At 34.1% G+C, this 22,638-nt stretch overlaps 1 protein-coding gene across 1 annotated transcript in view; it reads left to right on the top strand.

Moving 5' to 3' along the window:
- The window catches only part of LOC145684769 (trypsin iota-like), an 86,307-nt gene that overhangs the window by 40,956 nt on the left and 22,713 nt on the right, over positions 1-22,638 (top strand). Inside the window, exons 2-3 of the mRNA XM_081757141.1 lie at positions 701-746; positions 19,220-19,382. Coding sequence (XP_081613267.1) covers positions 701-746; positions 19,220-19,382 — 209 coding nt within the window. The remainder of the gene's footprint in view (positions 1-700; positions 747-19,219; positions 19,383-22,638) is intronic.

The raw sequence follows: 22,638 nt of genomic DNA, 5'->3' as shown, positions 1-22,638 counted from the left end.
ATTTTCTCAGTGGGAGCAGCAATTTACTTTGACTATACCGTTTAACTATAATTTTATTGTACACGTAACCCATTTTGTTTTTTGAGTGTAATAATAGTGATTGTATAGGTAAGAGAAGAGCTATTTCGACGTCGAAAATAAGAAAGATAACTGCCGGATTTTCATGACGTTGAAGTGCATCTTTATTCTTTGGGGGGGGGGGAGAGGATGACTTCTTAAAAAATAATCAGATATATGCTAGCTAATTAGTAACTGCTGTAATCAGAGCGAATTAAACACATTAACATATTTTCTTGCTCTTGCGCGGGACTCTGCGGGTTGCGTTTTACATATTACTTTATTGTGAATCTTAAAAAGAATTTAAAAATTTTGCGCCCCCTAAATTCTGCCGCTCTGTGCCGCCTGGGTTACATACTGAAACATAATATGAAGGACCCAATACCCGTGAAAATCACTTTGTAATATTCAATGCTTAAACGCACAAAGATTATTTGTTTCGGAATCGGATTAGAAATTTTGGACTTAGCATTAATTTCTTTATACTAAGAAAAAATAATTTTGAAGAACTTTTATATAATTCTTCTTAAACAAGATATTACATCTTAATGGATGCTTGTAGAGCTTGGAGTCTTATGAACATTTAACAATCACATCGTACTGTTCGGAAAGTAATAATAATAATATATTTTATATTTTCTAGAATGAGAATTTGGTGCCAACGTCAAGAAGACATACGTTAGATTGCGGTAAAGTATTATTCGATAGTTTTTGTTATTGATTGATGAATTATCATTGTTATTGATATATAATTGTTTAGCAACGGAATTTTTGAATATTTTTAAGTTTGAAATCTAGGATTCATAGTAGGGCCTAAGTAATATCTTTACTATAGTTATTATGAATTCGTTATGCGAGATAATTCTGTAAATGTGCTGTTTCTACTTTTATTACTATATAATATATTTAGGAACGTTACTGCCGTTTATTAACGTATGTGAAGTTGTTCCCCCACTTTCAAATTTCGAATTCGAAACCAAAGCCAATCGTTTGTTTTTCGTTTGTTATTACTTGTTTTGAAGAAAAAATCGTTTGTTTCTAAAAACGTACAGAAATATTCAAAAAATAAAGTGGGGTCCCCCAACTTCACACAAGCCCCCCACTTTGAAATCTAGATTCGAAAGCGATGGCAATCGTTTCTTTTTCGTTTGTTATTGATTGTTTTGAAGAAAAATTCGTTTGTTTCGAAAAACGTACGGACATATACAGAAAATAATGTTGGGGGCCCAACTTCATAATGCCCCCCACTTTCAAATTTCGAATCGAAACCGAAGCCAATGTTTGTTTTTCGTTTGTTAATGATTGTTTTGAAGAAAAATCGTTTATTTCGGAAAACGTACAGACATATTCACAAAATAAAGTTGAGGGGACCAAATTTACGCTGCCCCTACTTTCAAATTTCGACTCGAAACCAAAGCCAATCGTTTGTTTTTCGTTTGTTATTGATTGTTTTGAAGAAAAATTCGTTTGTTTCGGAAAACCTACGGACATATTCACAATATGAAGTTGGGGCGAACTTTACGGGGGTCTACCCATAAGAAATCCACCCCTGAAAGTTTGCCGTACCTTTTGGTTACATATAAACGTAACCAAGAAAGTTCTGCCGTTTTTTGTGGAGATCTGTGTCCAATTGACTCTCATACCATGAGTTGAATGGAAATGGAGATAAAACGAAGGTCAGTAGCAGATGTGGGTACAAGGGCAGGCCCGTGCTGGCCCACCGGGACACCGGGACGTGTCCCGGTGCGCCCTACGAAATATCACAGTATAAATAAAGGTACAAGTTTTTAGTAATAATTTCTTACAGTTTTATTGGTAAAGAACCCGTGAAAGGTGCAGTGCGCCCTTTACATTAGGCGCCCTTCCGAGACCACATCGAAGATGAACGATGATATTTACTGTTCTGTATAGCACAGCTCTGTACAATAAATACACACCGTTACTGTTGGCGAAGAACCCGTGAAAGGTACAGTGCGCCCTTTACATAAGGCGCCCTACGAAACATCACATTATAGATAAGTGGTTTTAGTTATCCTGTATACCAGCTTTGTTTAATAAATTCATATACTGACTGGTAGTACAGAACCTGTGAAGAATACAAGGCACCCTTTACATAAGATGCCCTGCGAAATATCACATTATTTTTTATTTTATTCTTCTGTATTTCAGTTTTGTATTATAAATTCATACAGTTGCTATTGGCAGAGAACAGTTAAAGAATATAATCTAACTAACTAACTAACTTTATGGCCTATGGAACCCGGAGGTTCAATGCCGCGTTCACAAAAGCTCTCCACTGACTTCTATCCTTAGCTAACTGCATCCAGTTTCTACTTTGTATTCCAATCTCTGTGAGATCCATCTTAATATTGTCCTCCCATCTACACCTAGGTCTTTCTAATGGTCGTTTTCCAATTGGTCTTCCAGTCAAGACTTTGAAAGAGTTTCTACTTTCTTCCATTCTAGCTACATGACCTGCCCATCTAAGCTTCCTATATGTAGCTCCTCGTTACATAATTTCCGCCATTCCCCATTCCCGTTCCTCTTGGGTCTGAATATTCGTCTCAGAATCTTGTTCTCAAATGCTTTCAGAAAGTTATATAGCTATAAAACGAAACAATGTGATACATCAAGAATAGTTCTGATAGTCAAACGTACGATGCGTTTATGTGATACTACACTGACACTAGTCTCTAATTTACGATTTATGCGGCATCGAAGCTTTCACAGTCTTAATATGCATCCATATATCCGAGCATATTGATTGTTCCTGTGTGTTTTAAAACAGTGTTCGTATAATCAGTACCTGTTGTATTTCTGAAATAAAGCTGTATTATTTTCCGTAAAATGTGGTATTCCTGTCACCACGGCACGGCGCGTCCTCAGGTTGTGGATTGAGGAGAAGGCCTCTGGGATATAGAGGTTAGCTGTGAATATACTGAGTAAGCAGTCGCGGACAGACAAGGGGTGATAATCCAGCTTGAGAATTTGGTGTGAGGCTAACAACCTCATCCATTAAAAACAAAGGATTTTTCAGATAAGTTCGCAGAATCCTCGGATCAGAACTGATAACTTGGCACGAACTCCGCAAAGTAAAATCGACATGAGATTTGGAACATAAAATATAAGAAGTCTCTATAGGACAGGCGCGTTAAAATTTGTAAAAAATGAGTTTAGAAATAGAGGTTGGACCTAGTGGGATATCAGGAAGTTAGATGAGAAGGAAATGGAAGAGTCAAGTCGGGAAATTTTACGTACTTTTACGGGGAACAAATTAAAAATTACCAATTAGAAACAGGGCTTTCCGTTCACAAACAAATACGTAATATCAGCAATTGCATAGGTTGAATTTGTTAATGATAGATTTTTCTTTTACTTCTCTTAAGGTCGGTGGTGTAATATTATTATTTTAAATGCACATGCCCCAACAGAAAATAAGGATGGCGATTTTAAAAAAATACAGTTTTTACGAAAGAATAGAACGGGTATTTGATCATCTTCTGCAATACCATATGAAAATTCTGTTAGGCGGTTTCAATGCGAAGGTAGGACCAGAGGGTATTTCCAAACCAATTATGGGGAATAAATGTTTGCATAAGGAAAGTTGTGACAGCGGCGTTAGACTCGTGAACTGACAACATCCAGAAACCTTATCGTGAAGATTACAAAATTCCAACATCGCGACATTCATAAATATACATGGACTTCATCAGATGGAAAAACACATATTCAAACTGACCATGTTTTAGTAGACAGAAAAGAACAGTCTAGCACAACTGATGTTCGGTCGTTCAGAGGAGTTGATTGTGATTGTAAGAGAGAGACTATCGTTGAATAAAGGAAATATTCAATATCTGAAAACGGAGCGGTATTTTGTTTAAAATAGAGAAGAGTCAGGTGAGAGGGGAGCCAGATTGAAGTGTCGAATAGATTATCGGTTTTAGAAGGTTCGGAGTGCACTAGTGTTCAAGATACGTGGTTGAAATTAGAGTTAACTTTAAAATTTCAGCAAAATAAATATTAGAGCACGCAGAAATACGTAGGAACAAACCATGGTTCAATCAGGAATGTACTAAAGTAGCAGAGAAGAGAAAACAGAAGAAACTGCGTTGGCTACAAAATTCGAACGAAATAACTACACAAAATTTCATTGTCATCTGGCAGAAAACTTCTAAAACTTTTAGAACAAAGAAACGCTACTTTTGAAAGTTAAAATTAATTAACTTGAAGACAATAGTTAGAACAAAAACATTCGGGACATGTATAAATGCATCAACGAACTTAAGAAGGGCTATCAACTTTGTACTTATATATTAAAGAAACCTAAAGGAACAGTTCTCACTGATACAGATAGCATCTTAAATAGATGAAAAGATTTCTTTGACGATTTGCTTAACACATAGCCAACGTGGAGAAAGTGAAATGCATGCAGCATAACCGTATATTCCAGAACCTAACCAGGCAGAAATAGAAATCGCTATTTAAAAAAAAAATAAATAAATAAATAAACACACATCTCCGGGTGTAGACGAAATTCTGGTTGACTTAATTTTAGCTGGAAGGGAAAAAGTTGTAGAGCAAGATACACAAACTCATTCTCATTATCTGGAACAAGGAGGATTTACCACAAGAGTGAAGAGAATCAATCATTGTTCCAGTTCAGAAGAAAAGCAACAAAACAGATCTAATAATTATCGAGGTATTTCTTTCCTGTCAACATCCAATAAATCCTCTTAAACATTGTGTTAGCAAGATTGACTCCATACGCAGATGAAATTATTGGAGATTATCAGAACGGATTTAGGTAAAATCGATCAATTATCGACCAGATATTTACCATTCGACATATACTTGGAAAGAAATGAGAGAATACAACATCCTGGCACATCAATTATTGACTTTAGACTCTGGTAGGAGGGAAACATTGTACAACATGCATACAGAATTTGCAATACAGAAAAATGTAGATTAATTAAGATATGTTTAAATTAATCCCGAAGTAAGGTTCGAGTAGAGAAATTCTTGTTCACGAGCTTTCACGTTGAGAATGACCTGAAACAAGGAGATGCGTTGCCGCCATAATTATTTAACTTTGTTCTGGAAAACACTGTATGGCAAATCAAAGACAGCAATCAGGTACTAGAGCTGAATTGTATTTGCCAGGTTATGGCGTATGCTGATGATGTAAATTTAATAGGGAATGATAGAACAATAGAAAGGAATGCAGAAATCTTAATTAACGCTTGCACGGATATAGGCTTAAAAATAAACGCAGAGAAAACTAAATAAATGGAAGTTTGTCGGGATCGTAATACTACATTTTATGGATGCGTTAAAATACCAAATAATATTTTCTTTCGACAAAGTGGATACTTTCAAATATCTAGGATCATTATTAACACACCAAAACCATAATCACTAAAAAAAAGTTGATGTCAACTGAAAGCAGGGATTTCGTACTATTATTCGGTTAAAAATCTTTTGTTGTCGCCTAATTCTGTTGAGAAATTTGTAGCTCAAAATATAAAACGATAATCATGTCTGTTGTGCTGTATGGTTGCGAAACATGGTAACTGACTCTGAGGGAAAATCGCAGACTGAAAGTATTTGAAAACAAGATTCTTAAACTAATATTCGAGCTCCAAAAGGAACGGGAATGGGGAAAGGCGGAAACTTCATAAGGAGGAACTGCGTAATTTTATACCATTTACCAAACATTGTTAGGGTCATCAAGTCTAGGAGGCTCAAATGGTCAGGTTATGTAGCCAGAATGTAAGAAATTAGAAACGCTTTCGAAGTTGTAACTGGAAATCCAAATAGGAAAATGACCGTTAGTAAGACCGAGGCGCAGATGGGAGGACAATATTAAAATGGTTCTCGCAGAGATTGAAATATAAAGTAGAAACTGGGTTCAGTTTTCTAAGGACAGAGATCAATGGAGCGCTTTTGTAAACGCGGCAATGAGCTTCCTGCGTCCATAGGCGTGCTATATTAAGTTGTTGATACATTTAGCTTCTTTTTATTTGACAGAAATGTTATTACAGGAACTAAAAAGTTTTTCTATAGTAAAGAGGATTTCGATTCGAGGTTAGCTATTTACGTTAATACTAAAACAAATTTGGAAATTTGGTGGTGATTTTCATATAAAATGTCACCCATACTTTCTTTCAAAGTCTCTCTCTCTCTCTCTCTCTCTCTCTCTCTCTATATATATATATATATATATATATATATATATATATATATATATATATATATATATATATATATATTCCCGTTTGTATGGGCGCCCTTTTAGTAGACTTGTCCACCGCCCTCATTAGTATCCCAGCACGGCCCTGTACAAGGGGGGGCTCGAAAGTTCATGAAATCACCAAGAATAAATTTACGTGGGAGAACCATTTTAATACAGTATTCAACGTATTCTCCCGAAACCTCAATACACTTTTCACAACAATGTTGCAACTTTTCTAACCCTTGTAACATCGTTGTGAACCTTACATTTCTACCTTTGCATTTCTAACTGTCGGCAATCATTTGAAAGTGAATATCGAAGAATCATCAAATAAAGTAAATAGGGACACGTCATTTTGTTATAAAATTACATGTCGAGTAGATTTTATCTGATCCCAAACTGTTATCGTCGAATATACACGGTTAAAGGAGAACTCTGATTAGCTAAATTCAAAAGATCTCACTAATTTAACCATCTACAAGCGATGTGGACTTTGTCTCCTCCGTGGCCAAGTCGGTAGAGCACGCGGATAGTCATCCAAAGGTAAGTGGTTCCCACCCACCCTGGAGTACATTTAGTTTTTACTTGTTTAAAGTGTTGTTTAGAGACTCACCTTAATGTAAACACATTACGCATATAGGCGATTTAACATATTTTGGGGGAGTAATTTTGTGGTTCATTGATGCTTACGGCATGGGAAACATAACTAGAACATACTTGACACGTTCTCCAGGTATATGTCAGGCATGTGTCTAAAGGGGACATAAACTGTGACTATCACTTGCCAATCATTGTGATTGTGATACATTGTGATTTCTCTCTCAGAGGTACATAAGGCACATACTAGACACATTCCCATGTACCTGACGGAACATGATAGACATATGCCTGCTATGTGATTGTGCTCTTAGGGAAGTTGGCCCCCCAACTTTATCTAGTGAATATATCCGTAACTTTTTCGAAACAAGCTATTTTTTAAACAATCAATAGCAAACAAAAAACAATCGATTGACATCGGTTTCGAATCAAAATTTGAAAGTGGGGCGGCTAGGTGAAGTTGGCTCCCAACTTTATTTTGTGAATATGTCTGTACGTTTTTCGAAACAAACGAATTTTTCTTCAAAACGAACGAATTTTTCTTCAAAACGATCAATAACAAATGATTGGCTTCGGTTTCGAATCGAAATTTGAAAGTGGGGAGGGACAACTTCACATACGTCGTGTATTATGTAAAACAAAGATTTATTAGAAATGAAATAACACTTTAATTATATTTTTTCCTACAATTACAGACATGTTATTATGAAGGAATGTATTTATGTTTGAGCATCAAGCTATAAATGTTTTATATGTGTTTCCGCTATTTGTAAAGTAATAAATATTACACCTTATAAGGTGATAACAATTAATCTCGTCAGCTATACATTACCCTGAATTACCGGAAGATTAAATTATATTGAGTTGTTTCAATTTTTTATGGTGTTCATTTATGTATTTTGCGAAATTTATCAGTTATAGATAGAAAAGAATATTCACATATGATAGTAGCGTTTTTTCAAAGGAAATTTGCTTGATAAAATATATTGATATAGGTGGAATTTCTCGTTTTGCATTAATATACAAGTAAATTTATTATTTTATTGGCTAAAACTTATGTATAATTTGAAACTAAGGGGGCAGGTGTTCAACCCCAGCGCTAAATGACGTCAAAAACCTGCGTGTAAGTAAAACAGAGAAACAATCTAACAAATACAGCATTAAAATTGTTGCAAAGTTACTCTGTTCTCGCGTTTTCTCTTCTACATGCATTGCATTATATTCGGCAACTTTTGATTGCTTCATACACTTTAAGACATCAAGCGAATGTTACATTATCACAAATATTATTTTCGTTTTGTAGCATTAATATGTGCATTTTTGTACAGAATTCAAGAGTAAGAATGAGTGTGATTCATTCTTTGTGTTTGTCCGAAAAGTTTTCTTATAGTCGTTTGGATGAATTTCTAACGAAACACTTGAGATAAGCATTCTACAATCATTTTATCAAACACATGAACTTTACGTTTATAGATATGTTAACATCTGAAAATTTGGAATGATAATATCACATACATAATTGCCAGATATTTTATTAAATTTCACTCTAGATAAAGAGAATAAACTGGAAATTTACATTGATACTCTTTCATTTCTGAAAGCCAGACTTTCAGCATAGAAATCATATGTGTATATTGATATTGCGGAGAAATTTGTATGTCACCCATTTCAGAAGATTGCAACAATAGACCCCTAAATACTGACTTTAGTAGTTTTTTGGCATCTAGTAGAGCAAGTTCCTAATTATATATTCATGACACGTAGCAAGCTGCTTTACTTTCTTGCATTTTACAATCAAACTTGACATTGATGAATAGCTTTTAATTATATATTTTACTTTACTTTTCCGCATTTCTCTTGTATATGAATGAGTTATACATCCGTTGCACCTGTTTTAGATACGACACATTAGGTTGTTCAGACGTTGAATTATGATATTAGAATGAAAACAAAAGAAGCGGCTCTGTTGGGTACTGAATTATGTTGATAGTTCATAATTATTTTTCTGTGTAGATTCTTAGCATGCATTAGGAAGGGTGGATATTGCTTTGTGAAGAATGAATAATGTGTTTAACGTATAATAAATGTCTTCCGGTGAAAGAAAAGTTAATTGGACAAGCAGAATACAGAAAAGACCTTTCGGAAATAAAATATGCAGATCACACACGTAGAACAATTTAATATAAAGTTGGATTCATTAATATGCGGCACATGTAACGCGACAGCTGCTGGTGGAGAATATTATGGAATTTTGATCGTTGGAATGAGTGAAAGAAAGTACTGGAAACGTCGAGATCTTTCTCTAAGCGTATTATTGTTGGAATAGGGGAAAGAACACTCTCGAAACTTCTGGAAAGATTTAAGGGTATAAAATAAACGATTTATTTGCATGATTCGTACAATGTATAAGAGATAAGAAACACAAATATACTGTTGGAAGAAGAAAATTGATACATAGAAGGCACCGGAAGAAAAAAAACATTAGTAGGCACTAACTTTGTAGTTTTCTTGTATTATACTTGTTCATTTTTATATGGGAAAGAGACATATTGTAATTGTCTGGAGTATAAGGGGGACGGAACTGTTTGGTTTTAATCGGGAATTGATTGCGGATTTTCCGGTAATGAAAATGATATGATTCGGTGTACTTTTATGGAATTATAACGTGACTAAGATATAGTATAATGTAATATGGAGGGTACAAGGAATCAACATTTTTCATTGCACCGGGACTCGAATTAGTACTCTCCATGTGGAAAACCGTACGCTAAATATTTTGCTTGCAGTGCGAACTTGTTACTTATACATAGCTATGAATTGTGTAAGATATAACAGGTATATATAAATTATATTGTACAGAAAGTTAGCAGAATGCGCCCCGGGAATCGAACCAGGATTTTCCACGTGAAAAGCCGTACGACAAACATTTTGCTTAGCAGATGTTGTTACTTATATGTAACTATGAATTGTGTGAGACACAACAGGTATATGTAAATTATATTGTAGAGAAAGTTAGCAGAATGCGCCCCCGGAAATCGAACCATGGCTCTTCCACGTGAAAAGCCGTACGACAAACATTTTGCTTAGCAGATGTTGTTACTTATATGTAGCTATGAATTGTGTAAGACGTATAACTGGTATTTAGAAAGTATATGGTAAGAATTATTATTATTATTATTATTATTATTATTATTATTATTATTATTATTATTATTATTATTATTATTATTGTAAACTGTTGTGTTTTGTTTCATAAACGCTAGTGTAACAATGAGGTTATATGGCGACAGAACGTTTAACGTTACCGAAGATTGAACTTAAGGGTTTTTCATGTTGAAAGCTAAGGCAATAAAAAGAGACCCGAGATTGTTTGAACATATTACCCAGGATGAAATGTAGTAGTGAAGTTAAAAGGGAAACTTTATACTTATATTTTGTAATTGGAAATCGTAATACAGCAAATAATTAATTTTTAATTCTTTATTGTTTTAGGTGGTGAAGGAAATAAAAAATCTTAATAGAAACACGGAGAACAAACCTTATTTTCCTGAATTGTTTGTTGTTGAAATATAGCGGAGGTTTTTTAGTGAAAAGGAGTTATAGATTGGCCTTAAAATATGGATTTACTGACATCGTTAGATCTTAGTGGTATGAAATATCGAAAATATTGGATAATGTGTGATATGAATATTGAATACTGAAATATTGAATACTGAAAAAATTATTATAAGTGTTACATCCAACGAATATACTTTCTAGACTAAAGGAGACGGTGATGATGAGAAATTAATGAATATGGTGGAATGAAGAAAGTGGGAAGAAGCATGAGAACCACGACAAAAACCCACGGACATAGTGTTTGTGTACCAAAAAGCTAACTTGAATCAAGCTGGGATTGAACCAAGGACTCCATGCACCAGAGGTGAACGCTGTATTGCGTACCCACCATACCTTTTTTCTATGTATTATATTGGATGAATAAAGTATGCATGTATAAGTTGGTGGAATGAGAATGTAGGCGGAAACGGGAGAACTTTATACTCACACAATGTTTAAATTAGAAATGCACTTTGAATGAGGGAAAGCATTTCGTTTCAGAACTGACTTATTTTAATGATCAGCGCTATTTAATGTTTATGAATGAGGAAAGAAACTTACTGTAGCAGTTATTGGAGAATTATACTTTTGAAACTCTTTATACTAAATTAGGTGTTTATATAACTTCATACATACTAGTAAAGAAGATATATTTAATAACACGTAATGTACATTAGGGACAATTTTGACATTATTTAAACAGTGTAGGTAACGACTCTTAAGGCAATACAAGAGACGGACAATTTGACAGCGCAGATTAGTCTTACACCACAATAGGAATAACTTTGCTTTAAATAAGAGATAACACTTTGAACGTATAGTTTGGTTAAAATTGCTTTACTTTAGAACTCATAACATTAAGTACAAGGTAACCAACACCATTGGCGATAACTATTAGCAGGACTGTGAGCGATGGGAATTAGCGTATTGGAGAGACAGATACATTTTGCGTACGTAATAATAATGAGTATGAATATTTGACTTTGGCACCTAGAAGATTATGCAATCAACATTTTATAAATGTTTTGAGGATTGCATATAATATTTACAGACAGTCTGATACGATTTTGTATTTTATGTGATGTGTGATGAATGTTTGTTTGAATTAAAAAGGGTATTAAATTTATAGGTCTTGTTTGTAAGTTAGAAAAACAAGTACAAATTTTTGTAATGGTGTTATAGTCGCTAGAAGCGAAATAATTTAATACATTCTATTACAGGTAGTAGCTAACATGTCCTTTTTTACAGTTGAAATAGATATCTGTCAATTTAAACTTTAATAAATACTAGTCTGAATTTCGACAATTTCAAACTTTATTATAATTGTTACAAATGCATAAGAAAATAGTATTTTAATGTTTTAGTTGTCTGCATATACAGTGCAGATATATTTGTGAGTGAATACATGACACAGTTATAACATATTAGAAGTGATGAATTTAGATCTTCCTAAACCTTAAAGAGATTATATTGTGCAGTTTTCACTTATTGAGTTAAATTTGGTAATTTAAGACGAACTGTGGTTTTGCTTTTTACCCACTGCAGTTGTATTGTATTGAAATACTGAACTTACTATATCTGGATTTTTAGTTACTGTTTTACTGGTTCTATGAATGATTTGGGAGGGCTGTTGTTTAAAGTGGAATTTGAACCATTACTAATGCTTGTAACGAGAATCTACATATATCTGTTGGGAAGTGTGGACTTTCTTTTACGCAGATTAAAAGTAGCCTGTGTGTAAGACAGCAATACGAAAACGAATATTTGCACAACGAATTGAATTACTATTGCTTACAACAAGATTTATTTTAACTGTACCTGGGACTTTTGATTGATAAGTAAATTAGTAAATTATATTTTAAAGCGGTGTTGAGATTTATTTTGTATTAGGTTATTGACTACTGTTTGGATTATTTTTAATTTATGTTTTATATAACAACAAGGTTATGAAGAACAATATAACAGTAATATGGGTTTCGAACCACAATAGGAATAACTTTAATGCGGTTGCTGTGTATGTGAACTGTTATGGAACATTAATCACTTAGTATATAGCATTTTTATATTATTGTAACTGCAAGAGAACTGTATTATAAGACTACCTAACACATGTAAATAATAGTTAGAGCTAAAATACTGAATTACTGGCAACTGAATTGTTAGTAAGAGTAATGTATTTTTAAAGAAGTAAACTGGTATTAGAAAAAAATAATCTTAGTTGTTTGTATGTTATATGAAGAAACTTGTGTTTAAGAAGCAGTGCATTAAAAGAAAAAAATAATTGTTTTCGAAGAATATGGTAGGAAACTGAAAATATTTAATACTTTATTTTAGATTTTTAGAGACATTACCAACGTAAATAAATGATGAACTATTGTCGATTGAACGGGAATCACTGAGGTTGATACCTTGTGTTTACTTTATGATATGAAGACTTTAACATTCTTGTTTACACAGTTACTTTTGAATGAAAACAACATATAATCTTGTATGCAGAATGGATTGAATTAAGGGCGTACCTACGCGAGGGATTCATTGGATGCGGACCACATTTAAAACTCTATAACCCAACAAACATTTCAAAACTTTCTTAAGAGAATTATGGTTGCAGTAGGAGAGAAATGTGTGATATACTGTAGAAAACTCGATGTTACAGTACCCTTGTACTCTTTATGTCTTATAAAAAGAAGTTAGTGTACTCTTTTGCTGAGAATATAAATGACAATATTGTAAAAATACGTGTCGTTTTATTCCAACTAGAACCATGTTACTTCAATAATGCTTAAACGCAGTGACTGTTAGTGCAGAATCCACCCTCCAACAAATTTCAGGATGTGCAGACCCTTACTTGGTATATGATTTTAAAAAGAATAAACATTGTACGGTAACCTCTTGAAAGTTGTAGACCCACAGTGAAGTATAGTCGGATATGGGGGGAGGGCACGGTGACTCAGTGGTAGAAGAGATTTTGATGTCTGTGATTTAAAACCGAGCAAGTGAACTTTGTGGTGGACAACATCTCTTTTCTCCCGGTACTTCCATTTCCTACATTTATTTATTGGCTTAATTAGCTTATCCGATCTTTCTCTGTTGTAATAGAATCATTGCAAGACTATGATCATACCTTATAATTATTATTAAATAATCCTTATTGAAGGTTTAATTTACTTCATGATTTCCTTGGAAACAAAATTTTTTTGCTTGAGATGGATTGTTTTCTCAGGGAGGATATGTCAAAATCATGAGAACTTGCTTACATGCTGTGTGCCAAACATAATAAGCCCTTGGCGGGCTAAGATCGAACCATGGACCCATCACGCGCCAGAGGTGAACGATTTGAAGGCGATGAAGAATATTTTATAACCCCACAGTAGTATTAATAATTGTTTGAGATTTTTAGTATAATATGTGATACACAGGTTACACGAATTTTATTTTGTTCTTTTTGAACTAATGTTTAAGAGGACCAGAAGGATAGATTTCAAGAACTACCTATGGTCCAAGGATTACAGTTTTAATTTTACAGCTTTATACACATGCATTCAAAATTATAGGGTCATTAGATGGTTGTATAAGACTCTTGTTGGACTTGACTTGATTTTGAGTTTAACGTCCCTTTTCACCAGCGAGGCTATATGAGACGTGGACCTACTGATTAACGTGGAATCCGAACCACATGAGCTCCCGCCGGGAATCGAACCTGGGTAGACTCTTGTTGGAATAAATATTTTCGCTGGAACCTTTTTTAAAATTTAATGTAAAACGTTAAACATAATGAAGAAAATAAGAACATGCTGAGGTGAAATAAACTTGAAAACTCCCACCGTGCAAAAGAATTAAGGAAAACAGCCTCTGTTTTCAAGCTGAGACTATCCATGGTTGAAATTGACCACCAAATATAACGATTATTTTTCTCAGATGATGAGTTTGTATGCTTATGCCAGTAGTTAAAACTGGAAAAGTGAACCAGGTAGTGTTTGCAAAATGGTATTAAATGGTTCAATCTCAGAACATGTGCAATTGTGATGGACAAAAATTCCATGGGTAGTGGTGCTGGTGGACAACAACAAATTCACGAAACATCTGTTGGTATTAAAATTAACGATACATGAACTTTCAAAAGACGGAATGTTTCTTTATCTGGACTGTTAATACTTCTTTGAAATTTCATCGGAACAAGCATTCAACTTAAACTATAATAAACGAACGAACTATCTAGTTGTATTATAGGAGGGCGATACAGGTGCGGATGAAAAGTTTATGTATTGATTTTGAATACGAGTTGTGTGCGAGTAATTCAATTTTATTTAACTTTTAATATTAGAGATTATTTTATACGACCATTTAATATTTTATTATTTCTTATACATATTCGCTTTCATCATTTGTCCATTGTAATGTTAGTAGAAAAAAAATGTTTTATTTAACCACATAAGCACGAAAACCTACAAGAAAAATACTAGACAACATTCATAATTATTACTGTACGGAATACCTCTTTGAACGGAAACAGTTTTTATGTCCATTAGTAGAGTGTATCCATATGTCACGAGGATCCATTAGTTCAATCCCAGACAATGACAATTTGTGGTGGACAACACCCTGTGGATTTTCTCAGGGTTCTACATTTCCTGCCACTTTCTTCATATTCAACATTTTTACAATCATTAGCCATTCAACGTTGCCTAGTTGTAAAATGTCTCAAGTATATGAGTATATAAGACTCATGCCAGAATAAATGTTTTCTCTTTGCTCTCAAGCCAGAAAAAAAAACTCGTATCCACGAAGTGAAATTTGGCGAGTAGCAACTCGAGAAATTTCACTTCTTAGATACGAGTTTCTTCTTTTCTAATGGATCCTCGTGCCAAATGGATACACTCTACTAATGGACAAAAAAACTGTTGCCGTTCAAAGAGGTATTCCGTACAGTAATAATTATGAATGTTGTCTAATATTTTTCTTGTAGGTTTTCGTGCTTATGTTGTTAAATAAAACACTTTTTCTACTAATATTACAATGGACAAATGATGAAAGCGAATATGTATAAGAAATAATAAAATATTAAATGGTCGTATAAAATAATCTCTAATATTAAAAGTTAAATAAAATTGAATTACTCTCACACAACTCGTATTCAAAATCGAGACCTATAAATAAAATACCCTTTTTAATTCAAACAAACATTCATCACACTTCACATAAAATACAAAATCGTATCAGACTGTCTGTAAATATTATATGCAATCCTCAAAACATTTATAAAATGTTGATTGCATAATCTTCTAGGTGCCAAAGTCAAATATTCATACTCATTATTATTACGTACGCAAAATGTATCTGTCTCTCCAACACGCTAATTCCCATCGCTCACAGTCCTGCTAATAGTTATCGCCAATGGTGTTGGTTACCTTGTACTTAATGTTATGAGTTCTAAAGTAAAGCAATTTTAAACAAACTATACGTTCAAAGTGTTATCTCTTATTTAAAGCAAAGTTATTCCTATTGTGGTGTAAGACTAATCTGCGCTGTCAAATTGTCCGTCTCTTGTATTGCCTTAAGAGTCGTTACCTACACTGTTTAAATAATGTCAAAATTGTCCCTAACGTACATTACGTGTTATTAAATATATCTTCTTTACTAGTATGTATGAAGTTATATAAACACCTAATTTAGTATAAAGAGTTTCAAAAATATAATTCTCCAATAACTGCTACAGTAAGTTTCTTTCCTCGTTCATAAACATTAAATAGCGCTGATCATTAAAATAAGTCAGTTCTGAAACGAAATGCTTTCCCTCATTCAAAGTGCATTTCTAGTTTAAACATTGTGTGAGTATAAAGTTCTCCCGTTTCCGCCTACATTCTCGTTCCAACAACTTATACATGCATACTTTATTCATCCAATATAATACATAGAAAAAGGTATGGTGGGTACGCAATACAGCGTTCACCTCTGGTGCATGGAGTCCTTGGTTCAATCCCAGCTTGATTCAAGTTAGCTTTTTGGTGCACAAACACTATGTCCGTGGGTTTTTGTCGTGGTTTTCATGCTTCTTCCCACTTTCTTCATTCCACCATATTCATTAATTTCTCATCATCGCCGTCTCCTTTAGTCTAACCAGTATATTCGTTGGATGTAACACTTATAATAACTTTTTCAGTATTCAATATTCATATCACACATTATCCAATATTTTCGATATTTCATACCACTAAGATCTAACGGTGTCAGTAAATCCATATTTTAAGACCAATCTATAACTCCTTTTCACTAAAAAACCTCCGCTATATTTCAACAACAAACAATTCAGGAAAATAAGGTTTGTTCTCCCGTGTTTCTATTAAGATTTTTTATTTCCTTCACCACCTAAAACAATAAAGAATTAAAAATTAATTATTTGCTGTATTACGATTTCCAATTACAAAATATAAGTATAAAGTTTCCCTTTTAACTTCACTACTACATTTCATCCTGGGTAATATGTTCAAACAATCTCGGGTCTCTTTTTATTGCCTTAGCTTTCAACATGAAAAACCCTTAAGTTCAATCTTCGGTAACGTTAAACGTTCTGTCGCCATATAACCTCATTGTTACACTAGCGTTTATGAAACAAAACACAACAGTTTACAATAATAATAATAATAATAATAATAATAATAATAATAATAATAATAATAATAATAATAATAATAATAATAATAATAATTCTTACCATATACTTTCTAAATACCAGTTATACGTCTTACACAATTCATAGCTACATATAAGTAACAACATCTGCTAAGCAAAATGTTTGTCGTACGGCTTTTCACGTGGAAGAGCCCTGGTTCTATTCCCGGGGCGCATTCTGCTAACTTTCTGTACAACATAATTTATATATATACCTGTTATGTCTTACACAATTCATAGTTACATATAAGTAACAACATCTGCTAAGCAAAATGTTTGTCGTACGGCTTTTCACGTGGAAAAGCTCTGGTTCGATTCCCGGGGGCGCATTCTGCTAACTTTCTCTACAATATAATTTATATATACCTGTTATGTCTTACACAATTCATAGCTATGTATAAGTAACAAGTTCGCACTGAAGCAAAATATTTAGCGTACGGTTCTCCAAATGGAGAATACTAATTCGAGTCCCGGTGCAATGAAAAATGTTGATTCCTTGTACCCTCCATATTACATTGTACTATATCTTAGTCACGTTATAATTCCATAAAAGTACACCGAATCATATCATTTTCATTACCGGAAAATCCGCAATCAATTCCCGATTAAAACCAAACAGTTCCGTCCCCCTTATACTCCAGACAATTACAATATGTCTCTTTCCCATATAAAAATGAACAAGTATAATACAAAAAACTACAAAGTTAGTGCCTACTAATGATTTTTTTCTTCCGGTGCCTTCTATGTATCAATTTTCTTCTTCCAACAGTATATTTGTGTTTCTTATCTCTTATACATTGTACGAATCATGCAAATAAATCGTTATTTTTATACCCTTAAATCTTTCCAGAAGTTTCGAGAGTGTTCTTTCCCCTATTCCAACAATAATACGCTTAGAAAAAGATCTCGACGTTTCCAGTACTTTCTTTCACTCATTCCAACGATCAAAATTCCATAATATTCTCCAACAGCAGCTGTCGCGTTACATGTGCTGCATATTAATGAATCCAACTTTATATTAAATTGTTCTACGTGTGTGATCTGCATATTTTATTTCCGAAAGGTCTTTTCTGTATTCTAAGTTTCCAGTGCTTTCTTTCACTCGTTCCAACGATCACAATTCCAGAATATTCTCCAACAGCTGCCGCGATGCATGTGCTGTATATTAATGAATCCAACAATCTATTACCTTGTTCTACGTGTGTAATCTGCATATTTTATTTCCGAAAGGTCTTTTCTGTATTCTGCTTGTCCAATTAACATTTCTTTCACCAGAAGACATTTATTATACGTTAAACACATTATTCATTCTTCACAAAGCAATATCCACCCTTCCTAATACATGCTAAGAATCTACACAGAAAAATAATTATGAACTATCAACATAATTCAGTACCCAACAGAGCCGCTTCTTTTGTTTTCATTCTAATATCATAATTCAACCTCTGAATAACCTAATGTGTCGTATCTAAAACAGGTGCAACGGATGTATAACTCATTCATATACAAGAGAAATGCGGAAAAGTAAAGTAAAATATATAATTAAAGGCTATTCATCAATGTCAAGTTTGATTGTAAAATGCAAGAAAGTAAAGCAGCTTGCTACGTGTCATGAATATATAATTAGGAACTTGCTTTACTAGATGCCAACAAACTACTGACTTTGTCAACTTACTTAATAACTTGTAACTTTAAAATACTATTTAATGCGTTTTCTTCATGCTTTTTCTCATACATGCATTTTTAAAACACAAATACTTTTATTTTTATTTTTTATTTTTTATTTATTTATTTATTTATTTATTTTTTTACTTTCTTGAGAATTTGGTCATGACAAAACCCCATATTCAAATTGTTATTGTTAATACCTTCAGATATTTACTAAGCAAGTTGAGCTCTACATTCTTCAACGTTTGTCAACATTGGATGAGCTCTGTAGGTTGGGCAAGATAAAGATCAGAAGGAACAATCAAGACACAATATTGAAGTTGGTTTCTAGAAACATCTGTAAAACCATATAACAAAACGAAACAAATTAATATTTCTTCTTTATTTTTTCAACAGAATGCGGGCACTCAAAGAAAACATCAAGGATTGTTGGAGGAGGATTCGCTTCACCAGGAGAATTTCCATGGCTTGTTCTTATAAGATTAGAGAAGAATATTCACTGCTCAGGCTCCATTATTAGCACTCGTTACATATTAACAGCTGGCCATTGCGTATACTCGTAAGTTTAAACAAATGTGTAAAATTTAAATATTATTTTAAAAGTATTAATTAGTTTAGCCCTCAGAGCAACGTTGATTTCTACATGTGTACCTGCACTTTCGGAGCCTCCCACACAACATACTAATTTCTTTTCTTTCTTTTATTTTAAATGCTTTTGAACATCAAATTATGATCATAAATACTTGTAGATATTGAAGTGGTTATTATAACTAAGTCTTAGAATATATTTTATTATACAAGTGCGTACCCAAAGGGTTTTTCGTGTCCTAACATCCCTCTTCTATGCAATATTGTGAAAAGGTTAAAAATACTATATTAATATAAAAGAGGATATGTTTTGGCTAAGAAAGGTATATATGATTTAATGTTGAGTCTAGCGTCCCTTTCAGTAGCGAAGCTATACGAGACATGGACTTACAGTGTAACATGGAATCCAAACGACATGAGCTCCTGCTGGGATGAATCCGAGTCTTCCACGCCAAAGGTGTGTACAGTAATTGCATTGCCAAGAGGGAGCTGTAGGAAGCGTTTATATTTAAACGTTTGAAATCATTGAGAAAATGACACATATTATTATTATTATTAGTAGTAGTAGTATATATTTATTATTGTGATTTCCCCACCGGAGAAAGTTTGAGGTAGACAACATCGTGCGCGTGGGTTTTCTCGGGGAAATCTCCTTTCCTCCTACATTCCCATTTCACCAATTATTTCATCATTATTCATCCGTCTCCCTTAACCTAACGGATATAACCTTGGGACATTAAACTGAAAGATTCCATTTCATTTCATTCATTTGTTGATGCATCACAGTATAAGCCACTGGTAGCCTATATTATTAAAGATATAGTCATATTTAATAATTATGTTATCAATATGCATACAACAGGCACGTAGCCAAGGGGGGGGTCCGGGGGGTCCGGACCCCCCCCTTCGAGACCAGAAATGAAAAAATTAAGGAAGGATAAAATAAAATAAAATGACGAAAAGAAGGATCAGCGTTAAAAATTAAAAAGAAAACTACAGGAAGCTTTTGCTTACTCTTTCTTATGAGGAGATTTGTATTACTTGCAATATGGTGGCGAGGTAAGCGAGATATTCTGGAAGAGTCAGGGAATTTGAAATTTCAAGAAAAGTTATGGAATTCTCAGAATTTCTGCTACTAGTCAGGGAAATTTCAAGCTTTCGAAAGCATAGTGCCGTTGTGTAACAGCGTGGACATTTTAAATCATAATTTTTCGTCATCGCATCCTTGCAGTATCAAACATGTTATTTCAAGGACAATTTTATATTGCTCCTTTAACCTGTCATTTGGAACCGACAATAGTTGACGGAATAATAAAAACAAAAATTTATGTTGAAAGAAAGTTCTGTTAGCATTTGATTCAACAGAGAAAGGAACGTATATATTGTAAAACTAGTTGAACTTACACATGCTTGCCACAGGGGCTGCATTTGGAAGTCAACACCTGTGAGAGTATCACCATGGATCTCAGCAACGGCGAAAACTATGGATTTGATACTAATATCAGTCATTTTGGGCTATTTTTTACATGTCTCGGTATCCACACCCCGCTGAATCCCAGCCCGCATACAATTGTAAGTAAATTTGCAAGTCATCGCTAATGGAAATGTCACCATTGATTTCAGTGACCGCGAAAACAATGGATTTGACACTAATATCAGTCATTTTGGATTACTTTTATATGTCTTGGTATCTCACCCCCCTCAGGTGACCCCCGGCCCGGAGCCGAATAGCGTGAATTTGGAAGTGAATGCGATCCGAGTTTCACCATTGATTTCAACGACCGCGAAAACATGAATTCGCCACTAATAGCTCAAGTGGTAGAGCGTTGGCTTCGCATTCAATAGGTCGTGGCTTCGAATCCCGCTGCCAACCATCCTGACTGAGATTTTCCAGGGTTTCCCTCAGTCCTACCAGGCAAATGCCGGGATGGTACCTACTAAACAGGCCCTGGCCGATATCTTCCCATATCCTTTCCATTGTTAATGTTGTCGGATGTCCAGTGTAAAATGGCCTCTGAGCTGTATCTGGTGATTGTTAAATAAATAAATATCGGTCATTTTCTACTACTTTTACATGTCCCGGTAAACGCCCCCTGAGACCCCCTGGTTCGAATTTCGACAAAAACGTTTAACTCTGGTCTGGAACCTGGACCAAGGTATTCGTGACTAAAATTTGGTAACTCTCGGTCAATTTGTCTGGTTTCCAAGCCGGTTCCGGTAAACGCCCCCCTGAGACTCCCCTGTTTAGAAATTAAAAAAGAAACGCTTCGTCTTGATCTGAGGCCTGAGCCAGGTACCCCTGACCAAAATTTGGTAACTCTCGGTCTATTCGTCTGGTCCCCAGGCCGCACACAGACAGACAAACACACAAACAAACTCTTTATTTTATTTATATTAGAAGATAGTTTACAAGACAGTATTGAGTACGTACTTTTTATAATAATTGAGGTCATAACGAAAGGAAAATTGTTATATTTGAATAAACAGGAGAAGGACGTAAATATTGTAAAATCTTTTTCAATACTTTTTTTTATTATTTTGCTCGAAATTTCTTCATAGTTTGTTATTAAAATACTTGCCAACATATCCTAATTTTATTGTCCTAACAACCCAATATATGTTGATAGTAAAGTAGTTAAGATTGATCGAGCTCCTGTGCCTTCAGAATTTCATGTCACTCTGCCCCCCCGTTACGAAATCCTGGCTAAACGAACCAATATATGTTCCAGTAAAATAGTTTAGAATGATCGAGCCCCTTTTGGGATGACCACAATATTTCATGTCACGGACCCCCCCCCCCCCTTCACGAAATCCTGGCTACGTGCCTGCATACAACCCAAATTAAGTCATAATTTATTCTGTCTTCTTTTACTTGTACACTTTGGTTGCAGCTTTTCTACCTTACAAAAGTAGAACAAAACGCGACGTTATTCTAAAATGTCAGGCGTAAGATCGATATTCGGAGCAACGGATATAAATTTGTATATTTTTACGTGTGTGACTTGAAAGCTGTTCGTACAATGTTGTACAACTTGGTCTTGAAAATTTTTGGAGCAGTGCGTAATTACACACGACCATCTTTAAAACTTAAGTTTTTTTTATTTTCATTGTTTCTGATCTATTATCTTCTCCGGCGTCAGAATCTATGGAATCTTCCATGTCGTTAGAGCCATTATTTTTATCATTTTCTTGGAAAATAAGATTAATATTACCCATGAGGTACAAAA

The sequence above is a fragment of the Thermobia domestica genome, chromosome 5 (genome assembly GCF_964235325.1).
Source record: "Thermobia domestica chromosome 5, izTheDome1.hap1.1, whole genome shotgun sequence".
NCBI lineage: Eukaryota > Metazoa > Arthropoda > Insecta > Zygentoma > Lepismatidae > Thermobia > Thermobia domestica.
Note: the sequence above shows the minus strand (reverse complement) of the source record. Positions and strands in the feature narration are given on the sequence as shown.